Raw genomic sequence first — 18640 nt, forward strand, 5'->3', positions numbered from 1 at the left:
TTCCAGATCCATGGTATTCTTGCCCTACCTCTTAGGCTGAGTAATTTATGTATATTCATCACTTATGTATGATTCCTATTTAACTATACTTGAAAAAGCAGACATCAAGCTGAGGCCACCAGAAAATCAATGGATTAGAATCACTGAGACAGATCACTTGATTTCTAAAATCTTGTTTCAAAAATCCTAGGAGTCTTGTGTAATACCAGAAAGAAGAAATGCATCGGAGCACCCAGGATTTCTCTGTGGACTGAGTGAAGCAATATGTTCAGTGAAATTGACTGCTGGACATTTACATAGAAGAGGCACACCCAGGAATGCTGCTGGCTGCAATGAGAGTTCCCCTTCCTCCATTACCTAGCTCTCCTCCTCCATGTGATGTTTTTAGTCACACCCACCTTCAGATCTGAACTTTTGGTAGCGTCTGACTCCACTCAGAAGACGCTTGCTCTTATTTCAACGTTTCCTCTCTGGCCTGCTGCCATAGATGAGGATGCATTTATCCCCCTATCACCCACTTAAGCAAAGCTTGCCTTCAAACAGTTCAGATCTAACTTTCTAACGTGGACAAGCAAGTGGAATCCAAGAAGAGCCGAGTGCTTCTGCCAAGATACTGTTTTCCATTCGTTCCATACAGGTGAGTTGGGCAGCCACTTGAACACGTGGACAGCTATGGGGGGAAAAATATTCTAGCTTTTCCTTTTAACAGTTTGTTTTCCAAAGCTATGTATACTTTCCTTTTTCTTCCTTCTTTGTTTGGATCTGGCTTTCTCCAGAAAAGTGGTTTTTAAACTGGGGGCAATTATTAGGAGGGTAATTTTGGCATATCCTGGGTGTAATGGAGCGATTTGTAATTGTGCGTTGAGGATCCTATTTGCGACTGCCACTGCTGAGATTCCTGTCTAAAATAACAGTCTTTTTTTCTCTTTTAGGGGGTAGTGTCATTTAGACCAGGAAAAAGGGCTCATTAGATCAAACAGTTTCTGCTCTAGAATTTATAGCAGGGAGAGAATTTTTATTCTTTTATACTTTCTTTTTTAGCTGCAACTGATTTAATTCCAACCAGACAGCTAAACACTTGGTGAAGTTTTATGCAACAAAACAACATTTGTATCAAGATTCAGTCAATTTAATATTTTAAAATGTTTTAGTAACAGTAATCACATCTATTCTTATTTTGAACTCCTTCCAGACTTCATAGGTAAGTCCTGTTGCTTTTTAGGCAGCCGTTTAAGTGTGTGTGTGTGTGTGTGTGTGTGAGAGAGAGAGAGAGAGAGAGAGAGAGAGAGAGAGAGGTGTGTGTGTGTGTGTGTGTGTGTGTGTGTGTGTGTGTGTGTGAGAGAGAGAGAGAGAGAGAGAGAGAGAGAGAGAGAGAGAGAGAGAGAGAGAGAGAGAGAGAGAGAGAGAGAGAGAGAGAGAGAGAGAGAGAGAGATTTCACCTTATCAAAGGAATGAATAACTCACTGGACTGTAACTAATTCATTAGCAACAGTTTTCAAGTCCATTAACTATTTTATAGTTCATGAAAATGGAAAGCAGTTGGACCTGTGTGGAAAACTGAATTTGAAGGGCAACATATGATTTAGAACATACATGAGAACCCAAATAATCTCTGGTGCGAAATTGTAAAGTAGCCATGTCTTTCTCTAGAGTCACAGTCCCTCCCCCTCTGTTTTTTATCCAAGCTGATTAATGATCAAGAAGCAGGAAATCTGTATCAGTTTCATTTCATTGTTGTGTTGGAGTTATTTTTATTGCAGTAAATGCCCAGCTTTATTTGAATGTGTACTTTATTTATCACGTAGGCAAACAGATCCATTTCACTGTATCTGTTGAGCCAATGGTCTCTATCTTAAGTCTACCTACTGTTCCTTCTTCAAATACATCACACTTTCTTTCCAAATTCTATCAATATACCTTAGTTTTTAAAGCATTAATTGCAAGGTTCCAAAGTTATCTGAAAGTGATAGTTTTCGTATCCTATGGGAAGAGTCCTCAATCTTTTTGGGCTCTGGGTGACCACATTGAATGGGAATTTTGAGAACATGATATAATCACTCCCACTCAATTGTTGCCACTGTGGGCATAGTGAGATTGCTGCACATCACTGTTTTCAAACTTGGCAATTTTAAGATATATTATGTGGACTTCAATTCCCAGAATTCCCCAGCCAATTGTATTTTAAACAGATTTAAAAGTTGTTGCCAATGTTGAAACATCACCCCCACTAACTTCTGAGAATGCTGTCTTACTCCTTAAGCCTATTGTTGCCTTTCCTTTCTGGCAGATGGATGCTGTTCTAACCAAAGCTAACATTTCAATTTTCCAATTCTTTTTCTATAGTCTATGTAAGACCCATATATATATATATATATATGGATAAAATGATGCTTAAAACAAATGCTTTGCAGTATTATAATTTCCTATTTAATATACCGAAGAATGTTAAATAAAATGAAAAAGGTCATGGAATTTGATAGGTACCAGGGAAGCGTTGCTGGATCTAGTGATAGCACTGGTTATCACAGTGAAAACAAAAGTGATAGGAGTTTTGTAAGATTTAGAGCAACAGTTTGCAACTTTGCCAGATTTCAGAAAGGTGGAAGGCCAAGGCAAAACATAAAAATGATTTAATTTACTATTATTGTTCTTTGTATACAATTCACCAGATAGTTATTACTGGTTTTGCTAGTTTTGACTATTAGACTATTGAATTTTCCTCAAGGATCTTGGATAATTAATGATATCACAATATGTGTGCCGTTCTAAGTGATACATCTTTCTATAATTGAGGTTTGAGTTTGTCCCTGTTATGCTTTTCCAGGAATAATAATGATGCCACCAACAATAATGGTGTATTTCAAATTGAAGTTAGTGATTCTTTTGCTACATCTTGAAGGACACACAAGCCCATTATGGCACAGGGTAGCCTACAGGTAGTGCTCAACTTAACAACCATTCATTCATTGACCATTCAAAGTTAACGATTAAAAAAAGTGAAAAAACACCATCACATAATCAAAATTTGGATGCTTGGCATTGGCCCTGAAAGCCAACTAGGTGACCTTGGCCCAGTCACTCTCTCCCAGCCCAACTCACCTCACAGGGTTGTTGTTGTTCTGGGGAAAATGGGAGGAGAAAAGAATATTAGATATGTTGGCCACCTTGAGTTATTCATAAAAATGATAAAGGCAGGGCATAAATAAACTGGCATATATTTACAGCAGCACCCATGGGATCATGTAAATGCCATTTGCAACATTCCCACCTGGCTTTCAGCAAGCAAAGCCAATTGGGGAAATTGGGTTTCCTTAATGACCACATGATTCACTAAACAAATGCAGCAATTCATTTAACCACAGGGACAAAAAAGTTTGTAAAATTGGATACAACTCGCTTAACAATGGACTTGCTTAATAAAGGAAATTATGATCACATAAGTACAAAATTTCTAAATAAATAACATTTAATGGTTTCACATTTGTCATATGTAATTTACCATTCGGTGGCATGCTTTTGGAGGAGTTTTTATGTGTTGCGCTCTGAAAAATGGTTGAATCCTCAGCACATTCCAGATCTAAAACAATATGACAATATCTGAAGCACAGACAGTTTGAATCCCTAGCACCACATAACAGAGCGAGTTCCCGTTACTTGTCCCAACTTCTGCCAACCTAGCAGTTCGAAAGCATGTAAAAATGAAAGTAGAAAAATAGGGACTACCTTTGGTGGGAAGATAACAGTGTTCTGTGCACCTTTGGCATTTAGTCATGCCGGTCACATGACGACGGAAACGTCTTCGGACAGCGCTGGCTCTTCGGCTTTGAAACGGAGATGAGCACTGCTCCCTAGAGCCGGAAACGATTAGCACGCATGTGCAGGGAACCTTTACTTGAAGCTCTTTTAGCAAAAAAAAGAAAAAGAAAAGAAAGAAATCTCTAGGAGAGTGTAATGCATCATGAGGAATTCTGGAGATTATAATGCAACAACATCTGGAAGGCTGTGTATCCTCATATTTAGTTTTTTATATGGGAGGAGGCTAACTCTTTGGGAATCATGTAAGCAGCAAAAATATCAGGTGTTCTTCAGGTTTAATCCCACTGTGATTATTTTTTAGATTGCAATCCTATACACATTTGGTCAGAATTATATCGGGGCAGCACTACAGTTCCAATGGCTGTCATAAGGAAATGCAGCTTGAAAATTACTGCATTATCATCATGGTATTGCAAATAATTCTGTTGACTCAGATCATGCAGAGCTCGATAATCAGAAGACAGTGTAGGAGAGGCTCCAATTTCATTGGAACGGTCATTTATCTAACCATGCATGGATAAAATGGCAAATTATTAACTTCCTTTATAAATAAACGAGGTAAATTCCAAGAGGCTAAAGAACATCCTGGTTCAATTTCAATTAACAGGACTTTTTTTCATATACTCCAAAACAAGGCAATTTGTTCTGCTAATTATCCTTATTTAAGAATTCATGAGAGAGCCACTTATTGTAGTGATTAAGGCATAAAGGCTAGAAACTGGGAGACTATGAGTTCTAATTCTGTTTTAAGCACAAAGCTAGCTGAGTGATCTTGGGCCAGTCACATTTCTTTGGCCTTAGAAAGGAGTCAGTGGCAGTCCCATCTGAGAACCTCCCAAGAAAACTTCAGGAACTTATACAAGGAATCTCCAAGAATAGAACATGAGGAATTTAGGATTAATTAAATCTAAGTCTAGGGGATATAATACCGAAGCCTCTTTGGTTGTGCAAAAAACACACTTTCTCCTTAAGACTGAGCAGGAGATTATAGTAAGTTTATTTAAAAATACAATTAAAAAGATACTGAATACAAACTAAAAAAAAGTGTAGAAAAGAAAAAATAGAATAGAAAAGAAACAATAAGAACATAGTTTTAAAAGGAAAAGAAATACTGGAAAAGAAGGGCTTAGCCCTTCATCACTACAAGTAGTGGTTTGGCGGCCTGGGTCGCTGCAATCAGCAGCAACACTGGCTTGCCATGTCCCTGAACCAGTTCTTCAGACATCACCATCTTGTTTTTTGCTTCTGCGCATTCACAGAACAATTTTTATTGCTCTGAGCATGCATGTGCAAAGCGTGCATGGGACACATCCATAAGCGAACCAGAAGCAGTGACTGCCAGAACCCACCCTGAAGCAATGTTAGTAACTTATCACTTTTTCTTAAAATAGAACAAATGATCCCTTCTTCCCATATCCCAACTCTTATCTGTAACAAATCTCCTCATTGTTCAATCCTAGTTAGCAAAAATCTAGTAATGGTGAAGGAAGTTAGCACCCACCACTCTACTAGAAAAATGAAATATCCTATGAAATATTAAAAAGTCAGAATATTATATTTCCTTGGTTGAGAAAAGGAGAGACATGTTTTAAAGACAAAGCAGCTTCCTGCATCTACCTCCCACAACCCCCCTCCAGCTCCAGGGTGATGGGATTAAGACAATGGCCCTCAGGACATGCTAGGATTAGCACTCTACCCATCTAGCAACAGAACTCACCACATGGCATCTGGAGAGAGTGCACCACCCAAGTCTGGGACACAGACAGCCTACAAAGTTAGCTAAGACACCCCCCCCCATTGCCTCCCTGGGACTGTGACAGCCAATGGAATACATTTCTTGGATAGGGACAGGAAACTCTAAGGTGGGGCCCAAGAGAGGGTATAAAACTCAAGTTCTCTGAGCATCTCTTCCCTTTTTCTTCAAGATCTTCAAGTCATGTGACCCCCTTTTCCCCCAGCACCTCAAACCATGTGGTCCTGTCCACCATCAATAAATCTTCTTTCCAAGCAACTTCCATGAATCCAGTGTTTTCCCCCCCACGTGGAACTAAACCCAGAGGGCATTTCTTCCACAACAGTTACCAGAGATAATAACATATTTATTTTAGCCTTGATCAAAAACCAACTTTATTTTCCTTCTTTTCACTTTTAATAATCTTGATCTTCAATCTCTTAAATAATGTTCAAGAACTTGATTTCATTTTTTGTTTCTTTTCCCAACATTCCTCAAAGTTTTAACAAGTCTCCTTTGTAAATCCATTATAGGAAAACTATTCAGGTCATGTTTGATTTGTTATTTGTAAATTTCTTTTAATTATTAAGACATCATTAATATCAGCTGGTTTTATTAGTATGTCCAATGTAGCATCTTTTTCTATATCATTTTGTTGCTTTAACTCAATCTCAATCTTGCCCTGAGTAAAACATGTTCCACTTTCATAACATCTTTTAAATGTAGTCTTATCTATAGAGATGGTATTCTTAAAATTAACTTGGATCAATTGTCCAAAAATATCCTTCAATATGTCCATTGTAAAAGATATTTTGCTCCATTCTGTATTAATAAATTAAATTTAAGTGATCTTCTACTTTAATTGTAATTTCTCGTTCCTTTTGATTTTCTCCACTGTCCAACTTTCAAAGTCTCATTCTATCATGTTTTTAAAAATAAAATTCAAAACAAAAGGTTTTTCCACAGAAAACTTTCTTATAATTAAGTCTAATTCTTATAATATTCTGATTAATTAGAATAAAAATCTTATTTCAAATCCATTTGGACCCTTAATCTATTTATAACTTTGTAAAATCAAAGTTATAATTACCCTTTATTGGTTTATTCCAAAAGGAAAAAATAATAAGTTCTTAAACTTGTATTAATTTTTTTTTTGCTGAGGATTGAGGAAAACCTGTAGGAGATGATAAGGTTGGAGCCTGAGGGAGAAATCAAATGTGTTATCAGTCTCAAATCCCTCACAAGAGATCTAAGTCCAGCCCAACTTAAATTCCACTCACTCTTATCTACTGCCAACTTGCTTTGTCCGTTAGTAGTCAGATTCTTCTACATAGCTTTATCATACAATAACCTATATATTCATTTGAACTGCCTGGACTCCTGATTTCCTGCATTTGATAAAACTTCACTTGATGCTGTAAAACATGTCAATCCAAAGGTTCCTAATAACTGAAAAGTAGTTAACAAGCAATTAAGTATGCAAACACTTTTCCTTTTTTGAAGGTGCCAATAGTGATTGGGGGGGGGAAGGCGGGGGGGGGGTATTTCCTTGTCTCCCAAAGCTCTAAACCTGCTGGACACCACTTTTTTTAGCCATAATGGTTTAGCATGGCTTACTGAAACTATCCATCCAGGTTTACAAATGTAGCAATTAAAACTATACAAGTTGATAAACCAATCTCACACAAGCTTTATTACCACTTCATACTCTATCCATAAAGTCCTTAGCTTAACTTGATTCCCAGGGAATGCAAAAGTCAAGCTTCAAGCATTTTAGCTCTCATGTGGTCTTCTGAGCACACACTTGTTAATAAATAATACTAAAATATCTCTAGGAAGGGGTTGGCTTCAGCAGGAATCAAGCTCTTTGTATGGCTGTCTTTACAACATGATTCTGCTGCTCCTTTTTTGATTGGATACAGAAGGAAATTTCAACAGGTGCAATTTCTCTCAAATCTGTATTACAACTCTGTTCTTAATAATAACATGAACACATTTACATTAGGTTTTTTTAACTTGGTCAAAATGTTTCATGGTATGGAAGCAATGAGAAACTTTGACATCCTCGGTTTTTTTCCATTTTACAGCTTCTGTCCTCTTCCTTTGAGTCTTCTTTAACTTGCAGTTTCTGGTTCTGGAAACTAGTTCTGGAGAATACTAAGTGGAGGAAAGGATGGCGAAAGTGGCAAAAAGTAGTAGAGCTTCAATTGCATGTTTACCACTGTCATCTTGACTCTTTTTTAACCCACTGTCCTAGTGGTACCCTTAGCTGGATCCTTGCTTCAGTTGCCTGGAAAGGCCTAGTGAAATGCTTAATCTCTGTATCTTTGGAGATTCTGAATCATCCAGGTCACAGTTTTTTCCAAGAGGCAGCTGGACTTTCTGGTTTTCTTTGAAGACATTTCGCTTCTCATCCAAGAAGCTTCTTCAGCCATGTCAGTCATCCATGACCTGGATGACTCAGAATCTCAATAGATACTTAGCTACGCATTCATCTCTGTATATTTAAAACTTTCTAGGGCACCTCAATTGATAAGGAGAGGTTGGGAGATTGCCTACATGTGCTCCTGACAGTTTATCTTCATATAAACCCATGGAATAGTAATTTTCTATGAGTTAGAGTATCAGACAGGATTCACCATCTTGCTCACAACCACAGCGGAGTCTTTTAAACAGCGTTAAGTTCACAATCCTCACTTTCTAATCACTTTCAGAAATTTCTAGTTAACTGCAGTACTTCTAAGCAGTTAGACACCTTTGGAACAAGTTTCAAAATGCCAGGGGAGTCATCCTGTATGAAAGAAAAAAAATATTCATGATCTTAAGAAGTTAAAAAATCTGAAATAGTAAAAAACCAAATACGTTATGATCTTAGAAAATTATAAATGGACTAAGAGTGTAGCGGAATTTGGAATATCGAAACTTTTACAATATTTGAAATTACGTATAAAGAACAAACACTTTCTTGTGGGAAATAGATCTGTTTTGGTTTTTGGAAAATATAGCAGAGATAAATAATTTTATGATTTAAAAATTGGATACTCCAGGAAACTAACTATTTAGACAATGGAGAAAAAAATGGAAACCTATAAAATGTGAAATGTCATAGCACTGAAAATACTGAAGAAGACATTTCAAGAATGAAGTGAGAAATTAGTATGCACAACATCAACAATGTCTGTATTGATGTCTGCGCCTGTGGATAAATTATATCCAAAAGAAATTATAAACATTGAACAAATTCTATTTGACAAGATAGTGATTGTATCAAAAGAAGATACCGGAAGGTCAAGAGAATGTCTTAGAAAAGGATTCTTCATTGGATTTACAAAATAAATTGGATTTCATGGATTTGCCTATAGATAAGACATGCAATATGGAATAATTGTTTGTAACCTTAGAGAGGATGAAGAATTACTGCATTTGTATATACCGTACTTGTGACAAAAGTTGTAAGTCACTGCCTTATATAGTTCTTTCCTCATTCCTCATCATATTTGTCAGAATATTTTTGTATATTTACACTGATACTTTTTTCTTTCTTCTCCCTTTTTCTTTTTCCTTGTAACATTTATCCTTTATTTTTATTATTTTTTCCTTAAGTTTAGTGTACTGAATTTTATTATGATCAGAATTCTTAATAAGATTATTTATCCACATCTCTGCGTGCTAAAAACTATCCCAGCCTAAAACTATACCTAAGTTACTAGCTTTTGAATATGCTTCCATACAATTACCAGATGATAATGCTAAGCCAATCAAATTTCTTTTAGAAAAATAGCTACCAGTACCTGAGAAATTGCAATACATTACAGCTCTACGGAAATTTGTTTTTGTTTTAAATAAAAGACAAGCATACAAACGAAGTGCAACTACTGCTAATTATCTGCTTGTGGACCCTTGAAATGCTTTTTAGTCACCCGGAGTCTTCTCTTTTCATCCTGTTCTCTTTATGGAATCTTAGCAAATTAAAAAACACACACACACACACACACAATACTTGCTCCCTTGTTAGGCATCAATTGTTCCTCCAGTTGGAAGAGTGGGGGAGGGGATCCTGCTTTCCTCACCTCCAGTCACTAAGGTAGCAAGCAGGAAAATATTGTTTTAGTCAGATTCATGCATAATAGGAACAAGGGCATGCTACATGAACTTCATGTGGTCACTAGGAGTTTAAAAAGGCATGTAAACATCCAATTCGTGTTTATTTTCACCAGGTCCCTTGCCCTTATTTTTTTTTTAAAGATGGATTTAATTTTTAAAAGGTGAAATTGAGACTTGTTCAACTCAAACCCCTTTCTGTCTGCAGCATTGTTAATTGACACAATCTGTTTTTTTGCAAGCATTCCTTTAGGTCCCACACAGAGCTCCAAGGCTCTGAAAAACAAAGGACTGGTAACCACAATTTTTTGTTCCCTTGAAAAATGGGAGCAGGAAATAATTACAGGTAGTCCTCAACATATGACAATTGGAACGAGAATCTCAATTGCTAAGCAAGGCAGTTATTAAGTAAATTGCACCTGATTTAATGAGCTTTGTGCTAGGTTTGTTAAGGAAATCACCGCAGCTATTATGTGATTTGCGTAGTTGTTCAGTAGAGCTGGCGTCCCCCATTGACTTTGCTCCTCAGAAAACAGCTAGGAAGCCGGTTGCAATCAGGTGATCCCATGATGCTCTAACCATAAATACAAGCTTTTTGCCAGGTGCCCAAATTTTGATCACATGATCATGGGGAATGCTGAAAATGATCGTAAGTGTGAAGCTCAGTTGGAAGTCACTTTTTTCAATGCTTTTGTAACTTTGAATGGTTGCTAAATGAACAGTTGTAAGTCTATTTTACAACTTAGTTGTAAATCTGGGATGGTTGAAAGCAGTGATGTGCGGTGAGGTTTATGGCTGGTGAGGCTGGTGACATCATCAGCGCGAGCTGCGGTCCCCTTCATGTTGACTCAGGAAGGCGGGGAATGGACCACGTGTGCAGGAGGCTGAAGCAGCTTCAGCCTCCTGCACACGTGATCCCATTCCCTGCCTTCCTGAGTCAACATGAAGGGGACCGCAGCTCGCACTCCCCGTGGCTCGCACTCCGCGGTCCCCTTCATGTTCACTCAGGAAGGCGGGGAATGGGACCACATGTGCAGGAGGCTGAAGCTGCCTCAGCCTCCTGCGTGGTCTCATTCCCCTCCTTCCTGACTCCTGAGTCAATATGAAGGGGACCACCGAGCGCGCTCCGCGGGACCGCGACTCACGCTCCACGGTCCCCTTCATGTTGACTCAGGAAGGCGGGGAATGGGACCACGTGTGCAGGAGGGTGGCTGAGGCTAGAGGAGCCTCCTGCACACGTGGTCCCATTCCTGGACCACGTGTGCAGAAGGCTCCTCAGCACCTTTTCCCTTTTCCCTTTTTTTTTATTTTCATGATGAGAGCGGTGAGGCTCTGCCTCCCCTGCCTTCCCTAACCGCACGTCCCTGGTTGAAAACAGACCAGAGGGAAATCTCCAGTTTGCCTTTCAGTAAATACGGCAGTGATGGCTAACCTTTTTGCCATCGTGTGCCAAAAGCGGAGGGAACAGGGGGTTGTGCGTGTGCATGCCCACACCCATAATTCTATGTGCCCTCCCCGCATATGCAACCCGAGGCATGTGTGAGCGACCTTCTCCCCATGTTCCCCCTGCTTTTGGCACGCAGTGGCACAGTGAACCCGTTTTTCACCCTCCCCAGGCTCCAGAGCCTTTCTAGGAGCCCGGGGTGGGCAAAACTGGCCTTCTCCACCCGCTCTGGAGGGCCAACAGAGGCCGAAAGCAGCCTGTTTCTTGACTTCTGGTGGGCCCACAAGACTTGAAAATAGCTGTCCGGTGTGCCCACACGGCAGAGCTGAGCTTATGTGTTTACTGATAGGGTTCTGTGTGCCATCTGTGACATGCGTGACATAAGTTCGCCATCACAGAAATAGGGGCTTTGCGGGAATCACGAACTGTGTTGCAAAAAAGTGTTGACTACACGAAAGCAGCAAATCAATAGACAGAAAACTCTTTGCTTCCACCTAGTGGTTGCCTTTATTTTAACACCCCAAAGAATTTCTCTGCTTCAGCGACTTACGTTGTGTGGCTTCCAACTCCCAGAATTCTCTGGACAGCAGGATTCTGGGATTTGAAGTTCAGACATCTTAAAAGTTGCTGAGTTTGAGAAAAACTAACAGATCATCTGACTGATCTTTCCAGGCCCAAAACTTTGCCAACTCTTCAATGTTATAGGGATGATTTGTTTTTGACTCAGATCTGAACTGTTCCTTGCCCTGACCACTTTATTGATTAGGCCAAAGGTTACATTTACCCCTCCACTCCAGCTAAACTGAGGGCTGGGAAGCTTTTTATCAGTGTGTACATATTAGTGGGGAGTGCTATATTTTAGCAGCCTTTTAATTTAGTCCTTTGGCGATTATCTCCTGTTCTCTCCTTAGGATCTACCATGCGGAGCTTTTTATGTCTTCTTTTCCTGTTCAAAATTCTAGTCCCTAGTTTTGCTGCCTCCCTCCATAGACAACCTGACCAGGAACAGATTGAAGAAGGTAAAAGAAACTGGGAATAGGGGACTTGTTATCCAAATTTAGTGGCAGATTTATAGAGAAGGGTGCTTGCGTGCTCTGCATATGGAGTATTAGAAGATGTTAAGGCCAGGTAATAGAGCACGAGAACAATATTTTAGACTCAGAGACAAAATGTTTTGTTTTGTTTTGTTTATGAAGCCCATGGGGACATTCAAGCAACTCCTACTTACAGAATCCAAATGTCGCTTTTCCCAGGATTATGTGATAGCTATAGAAGGCTAGGAAAAGATAGAGGTGCTTTATAGAGTGGACATCTCAAAGCATCTTTTCCCCTGAAATTCACATCCTGACTACACAAATGCTAGTTAATTTCCTCCAGTCTCTGATAGCTATAGAAGGCTAGGAAAAGATAGAGGTGCTTTATAGAGTGGACATCTCAAAGCATCTTTTCCCCTGAAATTCACATCCTGACTACACAAATGCTAGTTAATTTCCTCCAGTCTCTTTTAATATAATTCAGATTCTGTAACACTACAACTAACAAACAAAAGCACAGTCAGTTTTCTAGTTTAACTTCCAAGTATTCCCAAGTAATAACCCAATATCCATTTTCTTAGATACAAATGCTCCTGAAAAGTAGGGGCCATGAATGGTAGAAGGAATGTCCTCTAAAGGAGCCATCACTAAACCAAAAGACCTTTAGATATGGCTTCTCTTTCTTTTTAAAAAAATAATTGTATTAAATATTATAATAGAAAAGGGAGGGAGGGAGGGAGGAAAACTGGTGTTCCTGAATGTTGAAGCAAAGTAACAATCCTGTAAAGTCATTTAACTAAAGAGATCATCATTCAAAGTTGCCCAATGATGATTTCTTTACTTGTCCAAAGTTGTCCAACATTCCTGGTTCAGTATTCTAAAGAGAAGGCTGTGCAATCTGCAAACTAATATTGCCTGCAGCCCTTGAACCCTGGCATATGGAGTTATGGGTTTGGTCCTAATTTCTAATCTCTTAAGAGATTGATTCAGGGTTTTAACGAGAGTAGGTTGCCCTTATCTACAATAGGTTGGCAGAAAGGGGAGGAAGTTAGAAAACTAGGGAAGGGAGGAGGAGGGGTAGAAAGATGAATTTCTTCATTTTTACATCTGTATGGCTTCGACCTGCCTGTCATAGCAGCCCAAGGTTGCCTGAACTGGGAAGACCATTTGAAAACCACCTCATCTCATACTTTCCCATGCATCTTCTATCTGGGGCAAGACACATGCTTTAGCCATTTTCTTCCCAATTGCTACATAAATGCCATTCTGATTGAACCGAGTCCCTTCGGGGAGAGGGGGCGGTCTATAAATCTAATAAAACTTAAACTTAAAAACTTAAACTTCAGAGCCACAACAGGGAAACTGTGGCAATCTCATCCCTGGGCATCAGTCTGACAACCTTCCTGGAGGATATGTTTAAACATCTTTATGAAGCAGTGCTTTTTAGCATAATGAAGTGGGCAGACCATGGATCAGGAAGGCACCACTTTTCAATCTGTTATCTGACTTGTCCTACCTCTCAAACTCACTGTTTTGTTTTACGTAATAATGCATAATTATTACATTTAAAAAAATCCTCCCTTAATGAGGTAATTGGGGCCAGAATTTCCATCAATAAGTATTGCAGTCATAAAGCATGACATCATGTGATTCTGCCATTTAGCAATGGTAGTTCCAGCAATTCTAATTGTTGAAGTTAAGTGAATATGATAAGAGTTGTTAAGCAAGGACTTCCCACGACTGCAACTTCTGACTTCCTACCAGCTTCCAGGAAATGAGCAGAGGAAATGAGCAGAGAATAGTCAAACTATTTTCCAAGGCACCCGAGGGTAGAACAAGAAGCAATGGGTGGAAACTAATCAAGGAGAGAAGCAACTTAGAACTGAGGAGAAATTTCCTGACAGTTAGAACAATTAATCAGTGGAACAGCTTGCCTCCAGAAGTTGTGAATGCCCCAACACTGGAAGTCTTTAAGAAGATGTTGGATAGCCATTTGTCTGAAACGGTATAGGGTTTCCTGCCTAGGCAGGGGGTTGGACTAGAAGACCTCCAAGGTCCCTTCCAACTCTACTATAGTATTGTATTGTATTATAGAATGTCACAGATCATGATCACATGACCACTGAGGTGCTGTGACGGCCATAACTTCAAAGAATGGTGGTAACTACCACTCAGCACTGTTGCAATCTCAAACTGTCGCTGAATGAATGATTATTAAACAAGGATCACCTGTATTTGTCCTCATTTTATGATTGCCCTGTTTAGTGATTGCTTGCAGTAGCAATGGTGGTAGAAAAAGTAACTTTACAAACAATCTTCACATTTAGAATCTTTGCAAATCTGTGAAATAAAGCAAAGTTGAAGTAAGATTGTAAGCACAGTCACAGTTTCATTCAGCACTGCTTCACTTAACTGTTGTGTTGCTAAACAAAGATTGCCTATAGAGCCAGCCTATCTATTCTCGTGAGACCTTTGAACTCTGGTGCTGGAGGAGACTCCTGCGAGTCCCTTGGACTGCAAGGCAATCAAACCGATCAATCCTAGAGGAGATCAACCCTGACTGCTCTTTAGAAGGCCAGGTTCTGAAGATGAAACTCAAATACTTTGGCCACCTAATGAGAAGGAAGGACTCACTGGAGAAGAGCCTAATGCTGGGAAAGATTGAGGGCAAAAGAAGACGGGGATGACAGAGAATGAGGTGGCTGGATGGAGTCGCCGAAGCAGTAGTCGTGAGCTTAAATGGACTCTGAAAGATAGTAGAGGACAGGAAAGCCTGGAGGAATGTTGTCCATGGGGTTGCGATGAGTTGGACACGACTTTGCAACTAACAACAACAATCTATTATCATAGGTTAATCTGTTGTTTCTCACAGAAAAAAAAGTTTGCTAATCTTTGCTCCATTTTCTATATCATCTGGCCTCTTCTGCTTTAAACATGTAATGTAGCTAAAACCAGCAAGAGGTTGCACTCAATAACTGCCGTTTAACTGCCACAGTATAAGCTGTCTGCACTTCTGCTCACAATGCTAATGATCCATCCACTTCCCAAATAACCAACAATTGGTGCTTCTCTGAATCTTGCAGAACCACATTCCATATGCAGCAGGGAATGCAGAGTGAGGGGTGGGTGGGGAAACGCCATGCCTTCCCACAAAGAGCAAATAATAAGCTTTTGAGTGGTCCGAAGCTCTTTCTTAAAGGGAAGGCTTGAGATTGTGACTGGGTAAATTACAAAGACTTATTCATAGTGTTTATGATGGGATCATCTGGAAAGATCTGATAATAGAGGAAGGAATAGAATCTTATAGGCAGAATAATCACCATAGGGTTCTCTCCCAAACTCCCCCAAATCTCCAGTCTGATTACATATGAATGGTGTTACCCCAAATTTATTTTATTTAGAACTGCTGCTTGTACCAAAGTCAAACTGGCACCAACCCATCCTCTCCCCTTTCTTGCACAAGATTGTTCTCTTCCAACAATGTAACCTCACTTCAGTACTATTGGTAGGAGAATGTTATTCTCCAGATTTCAGGATTGTGAGATGGGCTGGTGGAACTGTTTTCCAGCAGAGTAAAATGGCTGGAGAGTACGAGAAAGGGTAAAACAGCTGCTGCTGATCCCACAACAGATGTTGCCTCAAAAACAGGGGTAGATTGTCTGCAGGGCTCATGTGATTTCCAGTCCACTTTGTGGGATGACCTCTGCTCCCTCCCTCCTCTCCGAATAAAGTTATGCAGCCAAATTTTGTTGGCACTCTAGTGAAAATCTCTGGTGTGGTTTCCTGTCATTTTTTTTTTTTTTTTTTGCAGGAAAACTGCAAAACTGAGGCGTAAGCTTCATTTAAACTTAATAGCTCAAACATATTCTGTAAATCCTGTTGGGAATAAAAAGTAACATAAATGTCACTTCTCACTGTGGCACTTGGTTGCTAAAAAAAAAAGAAGCATTTCCTTGAAGAAATGTAATTTCTGGCAAAACAAAGTTTACCCATTGTTATAGTGCCTTAACAGATAAGCTCAGGGATGTCAAACTCGTGGCGTCACATTGTCATGTGATGTATCATAACTTTCCCCTCCTTTGCTAAACCGAGAATGGGCATGGCCAGCATGTGACACTTTTGGCCCATAGGCCATGAGTTTGACACCCCTGGTATAGCTGGTCCTTCTGAAATTCTGCATTTCTTTACTTCTACTCATGTTAAAGTAAAAGTAAAGGGAATTGGATGGAAATAAAGTCTTTCTGTCATCAGTCAAGACTGCTAGATGGCATTTAGTAGTTCTTGGGGTTTTTGCTTCCTTTATTTAACAGGCATCTAGCTCTGCAGCATAACAATGTAATATAATGTTTCTCAACCTTGGCAGCTTGAAGATTTATGGATTTCAACTCCCAGATTTCTGGTAGAATTGAGGAATTCTGGGAGATGAAGTGCACACATTTTCAATACTGCTGTAGAACAATGTTTGGCAGCTTCCAGATGCTTGGACTTCAACTCCTAGAATTCTCAGCAGTTGCCCTGCCAGCAGGGAGTTCTGACTTTTGAAGTCTATACATCTGAAAGTTGTCCAGGTTCAGAGGCATTGCTCTAGATCTTACACGCTTTCGTTGAGAACTAAGAGATATTGCTCATAGAACTTCGTGCCTGCTCTGAACGTCAGGGTAATGTCTGTTGGTTCCTGTTCCCAGTGTTCCTGGATGCCACTTCTGCAAACAAATTCTTGAGCCGTAAGATTCTTTACAACCACTGGGATTTTGAGCTGATTGTGCCTGACAACTTGGAGCGTGAATGCATAGAAGAGGTTTGCAGCTATGAAGAAGCTCGGGAAGTCTTTGAAGACGACGTAAAAACAGCTGAGTATGGGCAATTGGATGGGCTTAGGGTGGCCATTTAAGTGTCATAAAAGGAGGGCATGCCCCTGCAAAACAGATATTTATTTATTTATTTATTTATTTATTTATTTATTTATTTATGTAGTGTAGTGTAATGTAGTGTACTTGCTATTCCATTTCAAAAAGACTCTGAGCAGCTTACAATAAAGCAGAAAGCATTAAAAGAAAAAGAAACTAATTAAATTCCTCAAACCATTGACATCTAGCTACTGACACACCAAAGCAAACATTACTAACAATAAATGTTCCCTTCAGTGAGCGAACTCTCTGTATGATCTCCCTGAACTCTAGTAACATTGGTGTTGACCTGATCTTGGATGGAACATTGTTCCAAAAGATGTATAAATATGACACACTGAAGGGAATGTAACATACCTTGTATTAAAAGGAAGAGAGTAATCAAAGGTCCTGTTATTAGACATCTTTACGCTCTTTGTTTTTCTCCTCTTTTTTATTTTTAAATTAGAGACTCCATTAGAGAATGCAGGTTTTCAAATGGAGGACAATCCTGTATAAACTTGAGGAAATGTTTATTAGCCTATAAGTATAGTAATCTATAAAGTGGAGTTTTCCCAAAGGATACTCTTTATATATATATATGTACTTCAATGTCCAGAATTCTCAGTAATGGCCATACTAGCTGGGGAATTCTGGAATTTCAAGTCTACAATCTACAAATGGCCAAGTTTGGGAATTTTTTCTTTAAAGTACTATATTGCGATTTTCAAACTATCTGATGTTGCACTTTTGACTCTAGTAACTATCCTCTTGATTTAGGGTAGGCAAAACTAGTCATCTCTAGCCTACTCCTCTCTGGGTCTACTAGAGTACAATTTTCATAACTTCCATTCAGTAGAGCACATTTGACAGGTACCAGATTGAAAACACTGAATTTAGGTATAGTGAATATCTTAGGTCCAAAAAGCATTATTTTCTTATTTTACAAAATATATTTATTTTAAGATGTAGATATTTTTCTCTGACATAATTTAACCGAAATAATAGTTAATGAAATATGGATGTGAGGTTTGAATACAAATTTGGTTAATGGTTATTTGTTAATCATAATTGGAAACTGAACTGGGCTTACAAAGCATCTATTGTCCTAACTATGATTTTATATGATGTCTAAATGGACAAAGATGCAGTGGTTATAGCTGTTCGGTAACCCTAAGTGTGTTGCACAACAGTGTTGAATTATGAGCTTATAAAGCTGAATCATGAGAGAAGATGGAAAGTTACCGTAGACAAATCATTCTAAGCCATGGTTTCAATAGTAAATCATAATGAACATAATCATGGTCAGCTGTATGAACTGTACAGTAACTCTTTTAGCTTCTTAAATTTTAAATGTCCAAACATTTAAAGCTTTGTAGGGATTTTAGTACTTTTGAGTTTGGTAGTTTTCTGACAGATGCTTCATTATCAAGATAGGTGACATCATCATTTCAAATATCAGATTTCAAATATCAAATTTAAAGCTTTATTCCATACACTGGCTGAGCAGAAAGTAATATTTATAGGCATATATATGCCAATGTTCACTATCCAAATTCTGTTCAATATCCTGTTCAATATCCTGTTGAACAGGAGTGCTGATTTACCACTTGCTTATCAAATACTT

The 18640-nt window shown here is 38.9% G+C and overlaps 1 protein-coding gene across 1 annotated transcript in view; it reads left to right on the forward strand.

Annotated features, from left to right (window-relative positions):
• Positions 1 to 406: 406 nt before the first annotated feature.
• Positions 407 to 18640, forward strand: part of PRRG2 (proline rich and Gla domain 2) — a 32734-nt gene continuing 14500 nt past the window's right edge. The window contains exons 1-3 of the mRNA XM_081933263.1: positions 407 to 637; positions 12005 to 12112; positions 16813 to 16976. Of these exons, the coding sequence (XP_081789389.1) occupies positions 12013 to 12112; positions 16813 to 16976 (264 nt within the window). The 5' untranslated portion in view covers positions 407 to 637; positions 12005 to 12012. The remainder of the gene's footprint in view (positions 638 to 12004; positions 12113 to 16812; positions 16977 to 18640) is intronic.

This window comes from Natrix helvetica (assembly GCF_964273705.1).
Source record: "Natrix helvetica genome assembly, chromosome: Z".
Classification (NCBI taxonomy): Eukaryota; Metazoa; Chordata; class Lepidosauria; order Squamata; family Natricidae; genus Natrix; species Natrix helvetica.